This window comes from Gossypium hirsutum, chromosome D12 (assembly GCF_007990345.1).
Source record: "Gossypium hirsutum isolate 1008001.06 chromosome D12, Gossypium_hirsutum_v2.1, whole genome shotgun sequence".
NCBI classification, from domain to species: domain Eukaryota; kingdom Viridiplantae; phylum Streptophyta; class Magnoliopsida; order Malvales; family Malvaceae; genus Gossypium; species Gossypium hirsutum.
The window spans coordinates 61,772,701-61,790,249 of record NC_053448.1 but is presented as its reverse complement, the minus strand read 5'-3'; the positions used below and the strand labels follow the sequence as shown (position 1 = coordinate 61,790,249).

Below are 17,549 nucleotides of genomic sequence, written 5' to 3'. Positions count from 1 at the left end.
TTAGTTATAGAAAATTGAATTTAAAAAAAAAAAGAAAATCAAAGAGATAATTTAATATAATTAGAAATTTATATTAAGTAAATATTAATATGGGAACTAAAAATGGAAGGTGCATGGGAAGGGGCCTTTCCTCGCCCAACTTTTTTTTGTTCCAACTGTTTCTTAGGTCCCTACTAATTTTGAATTAAATAAATTAAAGTCTTGACCTCCTAACTTCTTTGGTTTAAACCCCTTTTTGGTCCCTGCCAATTTTGAATTAGTCAATTAGAGCCCTAGCCTCCAATTCTTAAATACCTCTAAAGTATCTGTCAAATTTGAAATTAGGCATATTTGGTCCTACCCCAATTTTGAATTTTTAAATTGATGGATTAATAAATAAAATTTCAAAAACCCTTTTTTTATTTTTAATTTCATATTCTAGTTTATTCTTATTTGCCTATCTTATTCAAATTATTTTTTTATTTTTACGCTAAGCTCTTCGTTATTTGTCTACACTTCCCAAATAAAAATTTCACCCCCCACGTACGAGACGTTGCAATTCGTATTAAAAGGTAAAATTATAAAATCTTATCTATTTTTTTAGTTTAAATTTAATCACGTGTGGTTACTATTATATATACATATATATATTATTTCCTACTATTATTTAATAATAACAAAAAAATTGATGGAAAGCGCATTAAAATTTTTACATAATGTTTTTTCTTTGTCTAGTTAATATGAGCAATAATATATATGGAACATATTGGGGTCAAATTAGGATTTAATTAATATATTGTGGCCATTTCCACAAATATCTCAAAAAGTAGGGGCTTGGTAGATACGAACGTTATTTTCCCATTATATATTGACTCACGAGCTTCACATTTTAACCCGGTTCGTGAAAATATCCCAGGGCTCTCTCACTAGGGTTTCGAACTTTCCTTGATTTTTTTTTTCTGAAATCGCTGCTTTCGAAGGTAAGTCCGTTTTCTAATCCTCGGTTTTTTGTTCAAATTTTATTTTATTTTAATTTCCCCGAGCTTGTTGAATTTTTTTCCATGAAGAAATGTGAAAAGGAAGGGAAATTAGGTTTTTATAATTCTTTTAAATAAAACTTTCAGTTCCAATCTCTCATTTTACTCTATTTTTTTGTCTTAGATAGTCTCTAAGAAGACATTTTAGCTCAGATCTATGATTTTTATATATTTTTATGGTAGATTTGATTGCTGTTTGATTTCGCTTTTTCTTGACGTAGATCCTGAAGCTATAGTTATACTTTTAGCTCATTTTTTCCCCTTTCTTTCAAAGACCTGGAAAATATTGTCCATTAAGCTTATTTAACTGAGAAAAATGAAAAATTCCTAATCCACAGTATGTTTCAGTTCTTTAGAACCTGGAATTTTATGAAATAGTTAATTTGGCTGCGGTTGACTGTTTATTTTTATATTTTCTCTAAAAGAATGGTTTTCAATTTTTCTTTTTCTTGTGTGATGAATCAACATGAAAAGAACGAAAGATATGTGAATTCAGTTAGAGAACGTCTCTTCTTCTGTGGTCTGTTTATGAAATTGACCACAATGCTATATTTCAAATAGTTCGGATTCTCGGAAGTCTCTATTTGTTTACTAAATAGCTTTGGAATATTTGTTGATGATGTTGCCTACACTATTCATGTTAGAACGCATTATTACTTGATGGTTAACTCTCTAGTTTTGACTTGTTCTTTTATAAGTCTGTGTGTGTTTGTGTGAATACTGATGGAAAGTTGTCACTTCTGCTCAGGCAATATGAGACCCATTTTCTGTGGAAACTTTGAGTATGATGCACGTCAGTCTGATTTGGAACGACTCTTCAGAAAATTTGGGAGAATCGAAAGAGTAGATATGAAGTCTGGTAAGTATTGTTTCTCTATCTACATTATTGATTATTGGTTCCATGTGAGAATTTGGGCTTCATTCCCCTGCCCCCTCTTTTAGTATATTCTTTCATGCTATTGGTGCAATTTGGCTGGACGTGTTGGTTGTAAAGGTGTCAAGAGTATTTTGAGCTTGAAAAGCTGTTTCTTATTGAATATGGCACAGTGAAAAATCTATTCCACATGGTTTTTATCTTCACTATGCAAATGGGGACAAGCTGGGCTTTTTATTCTGAACTTGAGTTGCTCAAAAAGATAATTGTTTGACGAATTTTTTAAGTAGCAGCTGTCTGTTTCTGATTTCAGCAATGGATAAGTATATATACAAGTCAGAGGTTACAAAAAATGAGCGATTGTTTATTTAGAAGTAGGAGCTTCCTTTGTTGGGACTTTAGTCATTTCGAATCTACAGATGAAGATGGGGTCCAGGATATAGTCTGTGTGAATATATACTGAGTTTTATGCATTATTCAACATGATAGGTTAAAAGCAATCTATAGTGAGACAGGCTTTTATGCGATTTCATTTCCAATTTCACCCTCTCACTTTTTAAAAAACAAAAAAAAAACGATAGTCTTGATACTGTATTTAAAAACTAGCTTTCATTGAACGCTTACCCCAAGTATAACATTCTTTGATTGTATATGTCTGTAAAAATTAAAATATGGAGCAATTTGTATGCACATATCGCAATGAGAGAAGTTCCTGCAGCAATGAGCAATGTCAAGTTCCTACTCGTCCATTAAGGTGTTGGTCCCTATCATGCTGGCGGTGCAGCAGTATGACCTCATAATACACGACTCAGCAGCATCAGTCATCCTTTGTTGAGTTTTACTGGGGGTCCAGGATGTTTAAGGGAAAAAGCATTTTTGAAAAATAAGCCCCCATACTCAACATTTTCTTTGGCGCAGGATTTTCTTGGGATGTAATGGAGGAGCTCCTCAGAATTCTGTTTCATGCCTGTGACGAGCTTCCTCTTCTTGCTTTCAAGAAGAGTCACTCTAATCCCCAATGGCATCGTCATCCCTCATTTTCCTCGGGCATTTTTTCCTTTCATTCCTCATGACTTTTTCCCAGCCTCAAATTCAGACATGTTTCAAGGTAAAAACATTACTGACCTCATGGCAGAGGCTGCAGAAAATATGGAGAAGGCACACTAATTCCTTGACCCACGTGAGACATCCAATTTTGGATTCTTGTTCCTTGACATCACTTAGTTCATCACACAAGGTCTGTTACTACTTTCACTGGTCTTAGTTTATAGATTATAAGGAGCTTGCCAAAATTTTGTCCTAGGGTAGGATTTTAGGTGGTTTGTTTCTTGCCGAAGAGGAAATGCCAACAGATTGAAGGTTCCTTTGGTGGGAGGATTCATAACCTAGTTACCATTTTCCACCGCAGTGAAAGTCATAATTAGTCCAACTTTTTCTGGTGTGTAGGATTTGCTTTCATCTATATGGAAGATGAGAGAGATGCTGAAGATGCCATCCGAGCACTTGATCGAACAGAATTTGGTCAGAAAGGACGTAGGCTTCGTGTTGAATGGACAAAGGTAATGCTTTGGTATTGTTACTTTTTAGAGGTCTTTAAATTGCTCTTTTGTTTGCATTCTCATTGCTTTAAATTTCTTTTTACTTTGTGTTCTAGCATGAGCGTGGCATTAGAAGGCCTGAGGGTGGGGGTGGTGGATCAAGAAGATCTGCAGCAAACACAAGACCTTCAAAGACTTTATTTGTCATCAATTTTGATCCTTATCACACTCGAACTAGGGATTTGGAAAGGCACTTCGAGTCATATGGAAAGATAGTAAGTGTAAGGATCAGAAGGAATTTTGCATTTGTACAATATGATTCCCAAGATGATGCCACCAGAGCTTTGGAGGCTACAAATATGAGGTAGAAAACTTGCCACCCGCGAAAAATTTTCAATTATTACCACTTAATTTAAAAGATAATTCAGTGAATTTGTTTTCTGAACCATGGTTCCTGATCTACTTGCAGCAAGCTGATGGATAGAGTTATTTCAGTTGAATATGCAGTACGAGATGATGATGATCGTCGAAATGGATATAGCCCTGAGAGAGGTCGTGATAGGTCACCTGAGAGAGGTCGTGACAGGAGACGATCTCCAAGTCCCTTCCGAAGAGAGAGGGGTAGCCCCGATTATGGTCGTGGCTCTAGTCGTAGCCCTTATAGGAAGGAGAGGGGGAGCCCTGATTATGGTCGTGGCCACGGTCCAAGTCTCTATAAGAGAGATAGAGGTAGCCCTGAGTATGGCCAGATCACCAGCCGTAGTCCTCAGAGAAGAGAGAGGACCAGCTCTGACCATGCTCGTGGCTCCAGCCGAAGTCCTTACAGGAAAGAGAGGGCTAGCCCTGAGAATATCCAAGGCTCTAGCCGCAGTCCTTATAGGAAAGAGAAGCGTAGTGCTGAAAATGATCGTAGCCCCAGTCGCAGTCCATATAGAAGAGAGAGGCCCACTTCTGACAATGGTCGTGCACCCAGCCATAGCCCATATGGAAGAGAGAGAATTAGCCCAGAGAATGGCCGTGGTAGCAGCCCTGGTTCTATGCCAGAAAGAAGGGCCAGCCCTTATGGTGGTGAAGCTGAAAGCCCAGTCAATGAAAGATATGGAAGGTCTGTATAGTTATATGATCTAACAAGTTTTTGCTTTATCTTTTATGGTTTGACTTTATATTTTGCTATTTGAAACTGCAGTCAATCTCCTGCAGCAGAGGAATGATTAGGATCTAGAGAAAGCATTTAAAGGAGGAACCTTCGTCTTCATGGCAGAACTCAGTTGGAAGTGTTTTTATTTGCTTTTCTTTGGTGACGAAAACTGTTTCGGCAATTACATTTAGAGCTGGATTCTGACCTTTTGCTGTAGCGTGTAGTTTTAAAAGCCTAGATTTCTAGTTAGGTGCAATGGATATATATCCTGTTTACTTTGAACTCGCAGTAATATGTTTTATGTACTCGGTTTCCCAACTTTTTTGTTTTTTATGTCTGATTTGATTTCATTAGCTACCTCTACTTGTTTCTCAATTGTCTTTGCTTATCATCGAGTTTCCTTCGTTAGCATTTGATTACAGATCGCTTCTGAGGCTGAAATCAGTGCCTCTTTTTCTTTTTGTTTTTCTTTTATGTGTGGGTTTTAATTTTCTTGGAAGTGGATATGAATGGGATTTCATTTTTGGACCCACTGTGACTGTTGGATGTAAATCCAGAGTTGGTCCATTTTATTTGCGTCAATCAAGTATAAGGCTGAAACCTGAATGAAAACCACCATTTGAAAAAGCTACAAATTATGGCAAGTGGCACTCGCCAAGTGCGTCTCTACAGAAGTGTACAAAGCTTTTTCAGACAGCAGACAAAGCAATTACAATTTGGGTGTTGCATATCTCCTGAAAATAGTGCGGTGGGTGGCATATATTTCCCTTTGTAAGGAGCGAATCACAATACTGATAAGGTGCCTGCATTAAAGGAAACAAATTGAAGAAAATAATCGATTGTCACGATGTGAATGGTAGTATGGTATCCTTTCTTCCACTCCATCCAATCAACTACTCTCTTTCTATGGTTTGTCATGAGGTAATAGGACAAAATAAATAATAGAATTTCAACTCGAGTCAATGTTATAAGTTTCAAGCATGTAACATTATTATTTCAATCAAATATTTATTTATTTTTTATGTAATTTTTACATATTTTTTAACTCAAATCGTGTCGTATTCTAATGTATGTATGTTATAGCTATGTTTGGGGAAACTCTGTTAAGATGATCACCTGGCTAAAGGAACCTTGCCAAATGAGTGGATCCCGTGAAGAGCAAATATTGGGTGCCACTTGTTTAGCTTATGAATCAACTACCATGCAAATTAGACCATATGTAATTTGTTAGTCATGTCCAAACACACGTGCAAGAGATCTAGAGAACTCTCCCCCAACACTGAATGTGTAATACAATGGATATCAAGCTTACATTTCTAAAACTAGAATATCAGGCTTACATTTCTAAAACTAGAATTTTCGACAACGTCATAACAGCTCTCTGCATGATACCATGTGAACCGCCATTATCTTTCAACCATTTATACTGTATCAACTTACTAAAAATATTAATATTCTAAATTTTATGGTGATCCAAATAACTTTTTGTTCAGCAATCGAGGGACCAAGAAAAAACAATAATGAAGTGAAGATAAAAAATCACAATATTGATTCATATTTATTTGTAATTGAGATATTTCATGTTCTACCAAAGACAAAAAAACAAACAAAATCCTTCCCTAAAAAAAGATGAATAAAATATGAATGTCGCCTTTTGCTTTTGGAAAATCAGAGCAGAGGATGAACCACCATCACCATGAGCTTAGTGCTTTTTATTACTTTTCAAAGGATCGTTTTTTCTTTGGGGTTCAATCTTTTCAAAGGATTGTTGTAGCTCGAAAATAAAGGAAGAAAGGCATTAAGATCGAATTCATATTAAATCTTTATCTCTCAACAACTGATGAATCAAATTCTAGATTGCTACATTTCTTTTTTATGTTTCAAAGACGCCTTTATTTCACTTTCAACGAACCTTCCAAACTTGTACATTTTGGAAATCATGAAACCAACCAAAACCTTTAACAAAGGTGTTTCATGTTGGTAGTAGAGATGGTCGTGTGTGAACTAGACAGATCGAATTTTAACTGGGATCATATATGATACTAACATCATTCATAATTGTCCAAGTTTACCTCAACCCAAATTTGAGCTTTAATATTTTCTCAAGTCTGATCATATTTGCAAATGACATATCTGAACACATTTAAACTTGTATCTTTTAAATTTTATCAATATTTAGTAAATATATGTTATTTTACTATTATCTAAATTTCTAAAAATAAATTATTGAACATATTTTTTAATATTTATGCTATATTAAATTCTTAAATAAATAGATTGAGTCGATCGAACCTAAATTTTATATATTAAAATTTAAATCTGAATTATATTTTAAACTTTTTTTTTATATTTGTTTTTATTAAACGTTTTTAAATATCGAACAATCTTTTAAGCTCAGATGAATAATCCGGGTCAAATGGGAATGTGGGTTTTAGCAAAGTAAATGGTTAAGCTAACAAAGCAAATATCTAACAATGCTTTGGCCTTTAACAAAAGATGATTAAACGTGCCTTAAAAGGTGTTCAAACCTAAGTTCAATCACCTTAATTTATATAATAAAAAATCAATTTGAGACTTTTAAGTAGATATATAATTCTCTCCCTTTTTTCTTTTTATGTTTGAACCATATTTTATTTTGTCCATGACTCACCAAACATCCTAATCAAATCTTTAATAAAGTAGACTTTTATCATAGAATTTAGATGTTTTTACATGTATACACTAATTTGTATTCACACTTTCTAGAATATATATATTTAACAATTTTTATAGAGATTTATCACAAAATAATTATAATTATAATTATAATCAATCAAATTTGAAAAGAGATCATATATGGTGTGTTATACACCAATGATCACCAACTCGAAACATAGGTAAGACCTAGGTTGTCTACTCGCAACCCGGCCATGACCCACCAGATGGATATGCGCGACGCGTACAGCGAGGGGACAGTCAGGGAAACTCGCGGTATCATCCTAACTTGCATATGATTCTCCGCCCATCGAATAAATTCCTTTGTATCAATTTTTTAAGAATAAATTCTATTAAATGTGGCCAAGAATGTTTTAGAATCCTCTTTTTGACTTTGCTGTCAAACTAAATTAGTGATTGGCAATGGACAAGAATTAATTGAAGGTCTGCTTAACAAATGTTTGCAGGTCAATTAAGAATTATTTATTTTGAGAATGTTATTTTATTTAATTTATTGCATTTATGAAATTGAAGAAAAACAGAAATGTTAGTGTTAAAGTATAATCTTAAAAATGTAATTAATTAAGTAAAATAATGTATTAAATACCAAAAAAATACCTTTGAATAATAATGGAATAGTTTTTAAATTTGTCTTACTTAGAGGTTGATTTAGGTTTGGATACTTTTTTTTAATCTCAAGTCAGCCACACAAATTTAAATAACAAAATATATATAAATTAAAAAATAGCTAAAATTAAGAAAATTTCAAAACATATATTCTATTAAAAATGGTAATAACTTTAACTTTTCTGAAAAATACCACAAAATTTCTAAAAATTCAAAACTGTAAAAGTGTAACTCAAAAATTGAAAAACAAAACATTCTAGAAAAATTTGAAAAAAAAAATTCTATTAAAAATAAATCTTAAAATTAAAATAAAATTTGGACAATGATGGTAAACACCTAGTGAAAGTGAATGGTATATATATTTTTTAAAAATTAGCTTTTTTAACTTATTTATTATATATTTTTTTAGAATTGACATATATATTAATTTCAATAAATACAGACACCACATGTTATACATTCTACATTAGTGGAGGTGCCACGTGACACATTCTTTTGACACCATAAATAAACTGGTGATTAAATCGGGTAATGAAATAATAATTTAAGTATCAAAATAAAACAAAAAAAAATTAAATATCAAAATATATTCAAGTTCCAAACCCAACGTTCTGCTTAAAAATTCAATTAATTATTTATCTTACATAAAAATAATATAAAAGATTTGATTTACATTTGAGATTTTGTGTGGGTCAACGGAGGATAAATCAAATTTCAGCAATCCAAGCCTCATTCCTCGTTAATCAATGATGTCCTTTTTCTTATGATTGTAGGGCAGCTTCTTCTATTAATATCTTATTATGTTTTCAATATAAAGATTAATTACCAAAATTAAGATTGAATATTCAATTATCACAAGAAGTTAAGTCTTTACAATTTAAGGGAAAGAGACGATTAACATAAAACTGCCTTGTTAATTTATGAAGGGCTGAAAATGCAATTTTTTATTCATAATATACTTAAATAAATTATTTAAGTTTTGAGAGGGGCTAAAGGAAAATTTTCCCATTTAACTAGGGGATCAATTCAAGTCTACTTCACCACTCTAACTATGACGGCAAACGTATATAATCTTCTTTTTTATGAATAAATTACTAAAAAATCGAAATTAAGGTCCAGTCATATAATTTACTATTTAGTATTATATTCCCTTTAATACTAAAAAATAACAATAAATTACTTATATTTTAAATAAAAGTTACACATAATTAAGAACCTTATGTGATGGCATAATAGTCAAGGTGTTCACCGCCCCAAGTGTAACTTGAGTTTGAGTCGCGTTAGTTGTATTTGTTATTCAGGCTTTACCCTATTCTTGTGGAATATTTTGTTCTCAATTAAGTTAGAAAATTTTAAATTTCTCATTAAAAAATCCAATCATAAAATAGTTTTAAAATCTACCAATTTTCTGATTCTAAAAAATTATGAAAAAAAAGGAAAATAATCTTATATTATATATAGTCTATAGTCTATAGTTTTAGTAATAGGAATTATCGGTAGTGTATAAATTGGTAAATGTATTATAAAACTTTCTGAAAGTATTTTTGTATATTTATTTAAAAAATAAGTAAAGTAGTTACTGTATTTATATCAAAAAGTAAATCGACTTTTTCTGTTAAAAATTTCATCAAAATTGATATAACTAACAAAAAAATCATATAGTTTCACATTGTGTGTCACATGTAACTCATTTTGACGTAAATAGACCAGTTTTTAACAGTAGAAATAAATAAATTTTTAACAGGAGAATTAATATGCTCTTTGATCTGATGTATAAAGATTAAATTGTCATTTTTATGAGTAAAAAAGACAAAATAAAACCCGACTCATACTATAAAAACTTTCACAATACCCCTACCTGTATCAATTATAAAGGACAAACAAAAGAAAACAAAATAAAAAGCTGACTTTGACTTTGGGTATTTTCCCAAACATAGTAGGAACAACCCTAAATGGGGTTTCAAAGTACATGCCCCCCCCCGTTTAAATATAAACCAACAAAATATAAACCAAAATCTATTTATGGCCTCTCCTGGTTTTTTTCTTTTATATTAATTTTATTATAAGTTTTGATTATATCTATTTTTTTAATATAATGCTTAAACTTATTTATAATCCTTCCTAAACCCATAAATAAAAGAATAATATCATTTTACGAAATAATCATAAATATTAAACATGAATAGTTCGTAAAACAGATAAAACGGAAACAGCTAAATGCCACTAATTATTATTATTATTGTCGTAAATGTGGTGTGTGAAACAACTCTTTAAAGGGTGGCAAAATTTTTGTTTTTATAATATACATTAAACCTTACGTCAATGAAATGTAACAAAAATTCCATTAGTGCCGAGACAATATTAATGATCCTACTAAGGATTTCTTTTGGCACATCTACGTAGCTATATATAAGGAAGGACCTACTGCTGCCACGTGGCAATCTCAATGCTTTCTTCTTCTTTTTTCCATTATACGAAAATGATTAAATTAGTTTAAACAATTTATTTTTAACATAATTTAATTTTTATATATTTATAATGTTTTTAATTAGTTTAAATAATTAATATTGTTAACTCTTCAATTAAAATTATATATAATTTAAACACCCTAAGAACCTTAGAAACTAACACGTTACTTCCCAATTCTTTTAGATTTGTGCTGCTTTTTTTTTTCTTCTTTTTATATTGTAAGACGATGACCAAATTTTATTTTTGGCCTCTACATTTTGTTGAAACTTGAGATTTAATCTAAATATTTTAATTTTTAACATAATTTGATCCATCTGCTTTTACAATGTCATTAGTTAGTTTAAACAGTTAATATTGTTAATCATTTCAATCAAAATGTTGACATCAATTTTTCTCAAGAACACTATTCCGGTAGGAAAAAGAATAGTTTATCGTGACGATTTCAAATGAGAGTTTTTTTTTTTAGAAAAAAAAGGTTTTAATAAAAGAATTTTAACTGTAATCAATAACATTGGAAAAAATTGAGATATCAAATTATGTCAAAAAGTTGAAGAACAAAGATTGAATCTTAAATTCGAGTGTAACACAATGATCAAAATTGAAATTTGATCATTTTTATATAATCTAAAATTTGAATGGGAGTACAGGGCTAAAATTGAAAATCTACCCTTCTAGTTTCAAGTAATATATGTAAAATGATGGCTTTAGGTGTTAATTTACCCGTTAATAAAAAAAATATGCATCTGTTCTTAAATAAATATGTATGAAATGGAATCCTAATGTGTTGTTTTTGTCCTATGTTTGGAGGAACATCTTGTACCCGAAAACATCCACAATACCACTTTTGAGTACTCCTTTGCTCCTTTCCTTATATTTTTTTAATCCCTCTTACATACAGTTTATGTATATCTGTTTTGCATAACCCCCTTATTATATTTGTAAAAACCCACTTCGGTATCCTCGATTTCGATATTGATCAAATTGATCTCTTTTAAAAAAATTATAGCAAGTCAATTTTTGTTAATTGCAACAGTAATGTTTTCATCAATTTTACATAATTTTAATTGGTATGATAATAATTTTAGTCTTTGAAGTTTATACATTCTATTTATTTTTATATATTTTTGAAGCTATACGTATTCTTTTTTGAATTTTTAAGATTTTTTTTAAATTTATATATTTTTAGATAATTTTTCAGAACAATTAACTGAATATGTAGACATCGAGGGCTTAATTTGTTATATCATTCAAAATTATGTATAATTGACAGAAAATGTTGCGATTAATTATCTTTAGTTGGTCACTTTTGAAATCGATAAATATTAAATTGCTTTAATTTTTTTAAAGAGACCAATTTGCTCAATATCAAAATTGAGATAAATTGAAAGAGTGTTTTTACCGATTGAAAATTTGGGTTGGAAACACTTTAAGCCAAACATAAACAAAGAAAAAAATACATAATAATAAATTAAGCCCGTAATGTTTACATTTTTTTATTAGTTTAGCCCTCAACTTTTTAAAAAGAGTCAAATTCTATCAACCTTTTAAATAAAGTCGAATTATTTTTTAACAGAAATGCTAACTCATGACAATCTACATGGCAATTCATGTGTATTCCATGCTTTCTTTTGTTTTTTTTAATTTTTATTAACTTTTTTTTATAAATTTTAAATTATTTATTGACAGTATATAAGATAAATAAGGTCATGTACCAACATAATTAAAAGCGTAATGTTTTATTTAACCCTGAAAATATAAAAATTAAGTTGAAAAAATTATAAACATTAAGAAATAAATTTATCATTATATCAAAATAAAACCAATGATTAATCTAGAATCTCAGTTGATAAAGTAGTAAACTTTTTTTCTTCTTTTTCTTTCTCTTTTTAACCCCTACTGCCAATGCCGGTCCCAATCAGCAACACGACATTTACGAACCTACAATCTATATATTTATATATATTTATATATGCCCTTGTATTGGTGCCAGTGCGTGTGACAAAAACCCACTATAAAACCCCTTTACTCCCTCTTTATACAATCCCCTCCTTAATTATCTCTCTCGTATCGTCTTCACATATAGCAAAAAAGATGTGCCAGTTTACATCTTCCTGCAAATGTGATGATGATGATTCAAATATTCCTTCCCTTCTTTCAATCAACGCCTCTAAAGGGTCATTCAATGTTTACGAATCTTTAATCCCAAAATCCCCGACAATCCATACACAAAAAAACCTAGGCAGTCTTTTTTCTGTTTCTCTTGCAGTGAAAGAAGCCATCTCCATAGCTAATATTGCTTTCCCTATGATCCTAACCGGTCTCATGTTATACTCCCGTTCATTGATTTCCATGTTATTTCTCGGCCGTCTCGGTGAACTTGCCTTGGCTGGTGGTTCACTCGCCATTGGCTTTGCCAATATCACTGGTTATTCTATTCTTTCAGGTCTTGCTATGGGGATGGAGTCCATTTGTGGTCAAGCTTTTGGTGCTAAAAAATATACCCTTTTAGGTATCACCTTACAAAGGACAGTGCTTTTGTTGCTTGCTTCATCATTGCCTATTTCTGTTTTATGGATGAATATGAAGAAAATACTGATAGTCTGTGGTCAAGATGAAAGTATAGCTAATGAAGCACAACGGTATCTTGTTTATTCAGTTCCTGATCTTTTAGCTCAATCTCTTTTACACCCATTGAGGATTTATCTCAGAACCCAATCAATAACTCTCCCTTTAACATGTTGTGCCATTTTATCTATTCTTCTACATGTACCCATCAATTACTTTCTTGTAACACACCTTAAATTAGGCATCAAAGGGGTTGCACTTAGTGGGGTTTGTACCAATATCAACCTAGTTGGTTCATTGATAATCTATATCCTTTACTTTGGTGTCCATAAAAGAACATGGGGAGGGTTTTCAATGGAGTGTTTTAAAGAATGGAAATCTTTACTGAATTTAGCCATTCCAAGCTGTATTTCAGTCTGCCTTGAATGGTGGTGGTACGAGATTATGATCCTTTTATGTGGTTTACTTTTAAACCCAAAAGCAACAGTTGCTTCAATGGGCATTTTGATTCAAACAACAGCATTGATATACATATTCCCATCTTCATTAAGCTTCAGTGTATCAACAAGAGTCGGCAATGAACTCGGTGCTAACCAGCCCAAAAAAGCCAAACTCGCCGCCTTTGTAGGCCTAAACTGTGGATTCATTCTGGGCTTATCAGCACTCCTTTTTGCTGTACTGGTGAGAAACATATGGGCTACCATGTTTACAGCCGATAAAGATATCATTGCATTAACTTCACTTGTTTTACCTATAATCGGCTTATGTGAACTCGGCAACTGCCCACAAACAACCGGGTGCGGCGTTCTTCGAGGCACAGCAAGGCCTAAATACGGTGCTAATATAAACTTGGGTTGTTTTTACCTTGTTGGTATGCCGGTTGCTGTATGGTTAGCTTTTTTTGCTGGTTTTGATTTTAAAGGGTTATGGCTTGGAATGTTGGCAGCTCAAGTATCGTGTATGGCCACTATGTTACTGGTTTTGGTTCGAACAGATTGGGATTTTGAAGCTGAAAGAGCCATGAAACTGACCGGAACTCAAATGGCTGTTGATGATGATGATGATGACAGCAAATTACACGAGAATCCACACCAAGCACAAATCAAGCAGGATTCTATTTCTTTATTAAAGGATTTGAGTCATTATTGCCTAGTTTAATTTAACCTTTTTTTTTAATTTTTATATATTTACCTTGTATAGATTAAGGTAAAAAAAAGATTCAGTCCAATTAATTATTTTCGGATTTTTCGATATACTTCGATTAATTTATCAAAATACAACTTCAAGTATTATGCTATTTCCTGTTCTCCGTAACGCACCCTGTTTTTTTTTTTAGAGTTGTACAACAATGTTCAAAGGCAATTTTACTATAGGTTAAAATATTACTTGGATAAAATTTGAGATTCAGACCTAATATTTAAAAGATCAAAAAAATTATTTTTTCCTTTTTTTTATTTAAAAATTTTGTGTCTTCAACATTGATATTATTTTTTATCGAAATTTACCATTAAATGTTCATCAAACCATCCTCATCTGACTTGACATAATTAATGAAAAATAAATATACTGAGTAGAATATTTTTACAAAAATTATTATCGATAATAATGATTGGACGAAATTTTTAATTTTGTAGAATTACACGGACAGTTGTTCATTCTATTTTTAACAGCCCATAATCGTCCACTCCACTCAATCAGGCTTGTAATGAATTAATGTGCAAAGTCCATGTTTTATTTAAATTAATCACATTCTTGGAAAAAAAATCAATGAATAATAGGTAAATTAGAGCATAATTTTAGGTTTAATTACTTCCTTGAACTTAGCCTATAACTATTATAGAAAAAAATTCCCCAAATAAATAAATGCTTCAAGTAAATGTAAACTATTAAAGTAGTCACTTTTATTTACCTCGATTATATTTTAGCCATTTATATTTGAAATGTTACGTTTTAGTCACTTACTTATCGTTTTGTTACGAAACGATAACTCTGCTATTAATATCTGTTACCTCCCAAACGGCAATTCGACATGGCAGTTAAAATGAGTTTTAAATGCCAACATGGATGTCCAGCCAAGTAAATTAATTGATTTTTTAATTAAATAAATTTAATCAACTGAATTTTCTAAATTAATTAAAGAAAAATGTTAATTTGGTTTCCCGAATTAATCAGAACCAATGCATCATATTAATCATTGAACGAGAAAAAAAGAACCATTAGCCTCTTTTTCTTTTAGCTTTCGTTTTCATTTTGACTAAAAAAAACCATACATTTTCATAGTCAATCTTTGTTGAATCGAAACAATAGAAATCAAACTGAGCGCTCCATCAATCAGTTGGATTTTTTATTGAAAATGGAAGAATAAAGGATCGATTCAATGGAGGGTCCAAGCATAAATTACAGTAAGTAATGATTTTTTTGTTCTTTACTTGGGTTTTGGGTTCAGATATTATAGTTTTTCTTTGCAAAAAGGAGGTCCATCTTTTCATGTTTTTCTGTATATGTGATAGTAAGTAATGTTTTTCTCATCCTAACTGAACATCCACATTAGCATTTAAAACATATTTTAACTATCACGTCTGATTGTCGTTTCGGAGTTAACAAATCTTAACAAAGTGATCATTTCGTAACAAAACGATAACGTAAGTGACTAAAACATAACATTTTAAATATAAATAACTAAAATATAGTCTAAAACAAACCAAAAGTGATTATTTTAGTAATTTACCCTAAAAGTAATGAAATGAGATTGTTGAAAATAATTTACGGTTTCCCTAAAATTTGTACCCAAAAAATAAAAGTTGGAGTTTATATGCAAATACTAATACTTGAATGTTATTTTTATATGAAAAACTAAGTTTATGATAATATATATATATATAGTTATTTAGCCTAGAACTTAAAAATTCTTCACGAGATCTTAAAATTTGTGTCGTGTTATTACAGTAAACATGCGAAAGTTGTCGTGACATCAACACACCTAACCTCGGAAAAACCTCCAAAAATAGCGAAAGACAAAGCATTAATTACATTGGTTGTTATTAGAGATATTGTATTAAACGTTTAAACCTTAAATTTGGAGTTTTGAAAGTCAATAAGTTACGCTCTGTGCTTAACATTGATTTCACTAAACAATGTTTTAAGAGTTAATTGCACCAAGCATCTCAAATTTATGAATTTCATTCTAAATTGGTCCTTAAGAAACTATTAAAATTATATCAATCATGTCATCCATCATTAAAGTCGATCAATTTAATCGTAAAATTAAACTAAATGGTTTTAACAATTGAATTGTAAAGATCGATTTAGAATGAGGGTCATAATTTTAAGATGTTCGGTGTAGTTAATTCATATTTTAAATACATTTAAAATAATAACCAAGTTAAATTTGTATAAATTGTAGATTTAGTCTTTGTATTCTAATTTAATTATTTTTAGTCCTTATACTTTTTTTTGTTTTTAATGCAATGTTAGCTTGTTATTATTTACAAATAATACTCACAAAAAAGTCATGTTATTTGAATTAAAGGATTTAGCGACTACTGTTTTAAGTGAGAAATGAAAATTTGAAATTTGAAAAGTATAAAACAAAAAAAAATGATCAAATTGAATAACACAGATTAAATTCACAATTTATATATAGTACAAGACTGATAGTAAAACTTGACCTAATGAACTTAGTTGCTACTGTTTAGATCAAGCCTGAAAATTGATCAAATTAGAAAAGATATACTAAATTCACAAGTCAAATATACTACAAGACTAATAGCAGAACTTGACATTTTAACTTCTGCGAGATCAGAATTTCAAAATTCGAATAACAAATTTTTATAAGGGATGATGTTAGTCAACATATACTTAATGATATTATATAGAAGTTAAGGTGGCTTTTGTAGAAAAAGAAAATTTATGTATTGTTTATCTTTTGAATTTAATAATAATAATAACGTTGGAATACACGTTAGAACCCTAATTTTAATACAAAACTTATTAGCAAAATTTAAGATAATTAACTATAAATAAATGATGTTTATTGGACCAGATTTTATTGATTCTAGTAAACCAAATTTTTAAATGCGTGTGTGATCCTAAGCTATTCACGAGTACTGTTTTCCTTAAATCTTAATGAATTGTTCTAAGTATATACTGTGAGTCTTTAAAATCACAATATGTATTAAATGTAATATAAAAAATATCAAAATGATTTACTACATAAAAGTTTATTTTTAGTCTCTCTACTAAAAATGGCTCTACATTAATTTTTATATATTAAAATTTGACACTATTATAATATGGCCGTTAAGTTGCTGATAATTTAGACAAAATATATATCTTTCCCAACTACTTTACCCATGACTCAATCTATAAAAAAAATCCAACCATCCCTAAGAAAATTCATGTATTTTTGAACTAGCGTATGATTGGAAAAAATACATGGTTTTTTTGGGATGGTTAGGTTGTTTCTTTTATGAGTCGAATCGGGTCATGAATAAATTATTATAGTATCATGATTTCAATAATTTTTTAATGTAGAAGAACTAATCTGAAGCAATTTTTACTTTCACATAGCAGTATAAGGACTCCTGATACACTTGGAATAATCATAATATATATATACACTTTAAATC

The 17,549-nt window shown here is 30.6% G+C and overlaps 2 protein-coding genes across 3 annotated transcripts; both read left to right on the top strand.

Annotated features, from left to right (window-relative positions):
- The first annotated feature begins 832 nt into the window (after positions 1–832).
- LOC121224407 (serine/arginine-rich splicing factor RS40) lies at positions 833–4,923 on the top strand. Of its 2 annotated transcripts, XM_041107703.1 has the most exons (6): positions 833–959; positions 1,765–1,875; positions 3,337–3,449; positions 3,545–3,792; positions 3,898–4,533; positions 4,615–4,923. In XM_041107703.1, exons 2-6 carry the CDS (start codon positions 1,770–1,772, stop codon positions 4,637–4,639), a joined length of 1,128 nt encoding a protein of 375 aa, XP_040963637.1. In that variant the 5' UTR covers positions 833–959; positions 1,765–1,769; the 3' UTR covers positions 4,640–4,923. The 2 variants fall into 2 exon arrangements, with proteins under 2 accessions (XP_040963637.1, XP_040963638.1); XM_041107704.1 differs by lacking the exon at positions 833–959 and having other exon boundaries at positions 2,809–3,449.
- Positions 4,924–12,351: 7,428 nt separating this feature from the next.
- LOC121224406 (protein DETOXIFICATION 49) lies at positions 12,352–14,141 on the top strand. The gene has a single exon (XM_041107702.1). It carries the CDS (start codon positions 12,448–12,450, stop codon positions 14,077–14,079), a length of 1,632 nt encoding a protein of 543 aa, XP_040963636.1. The 5' UTR covers positions 12,352–12,447; the 3' UTR covers positions 14,080–14,141.
- The last annotated feature ends 3,408 nt before the right edge of the window (positions 14,142–17,549 follow it).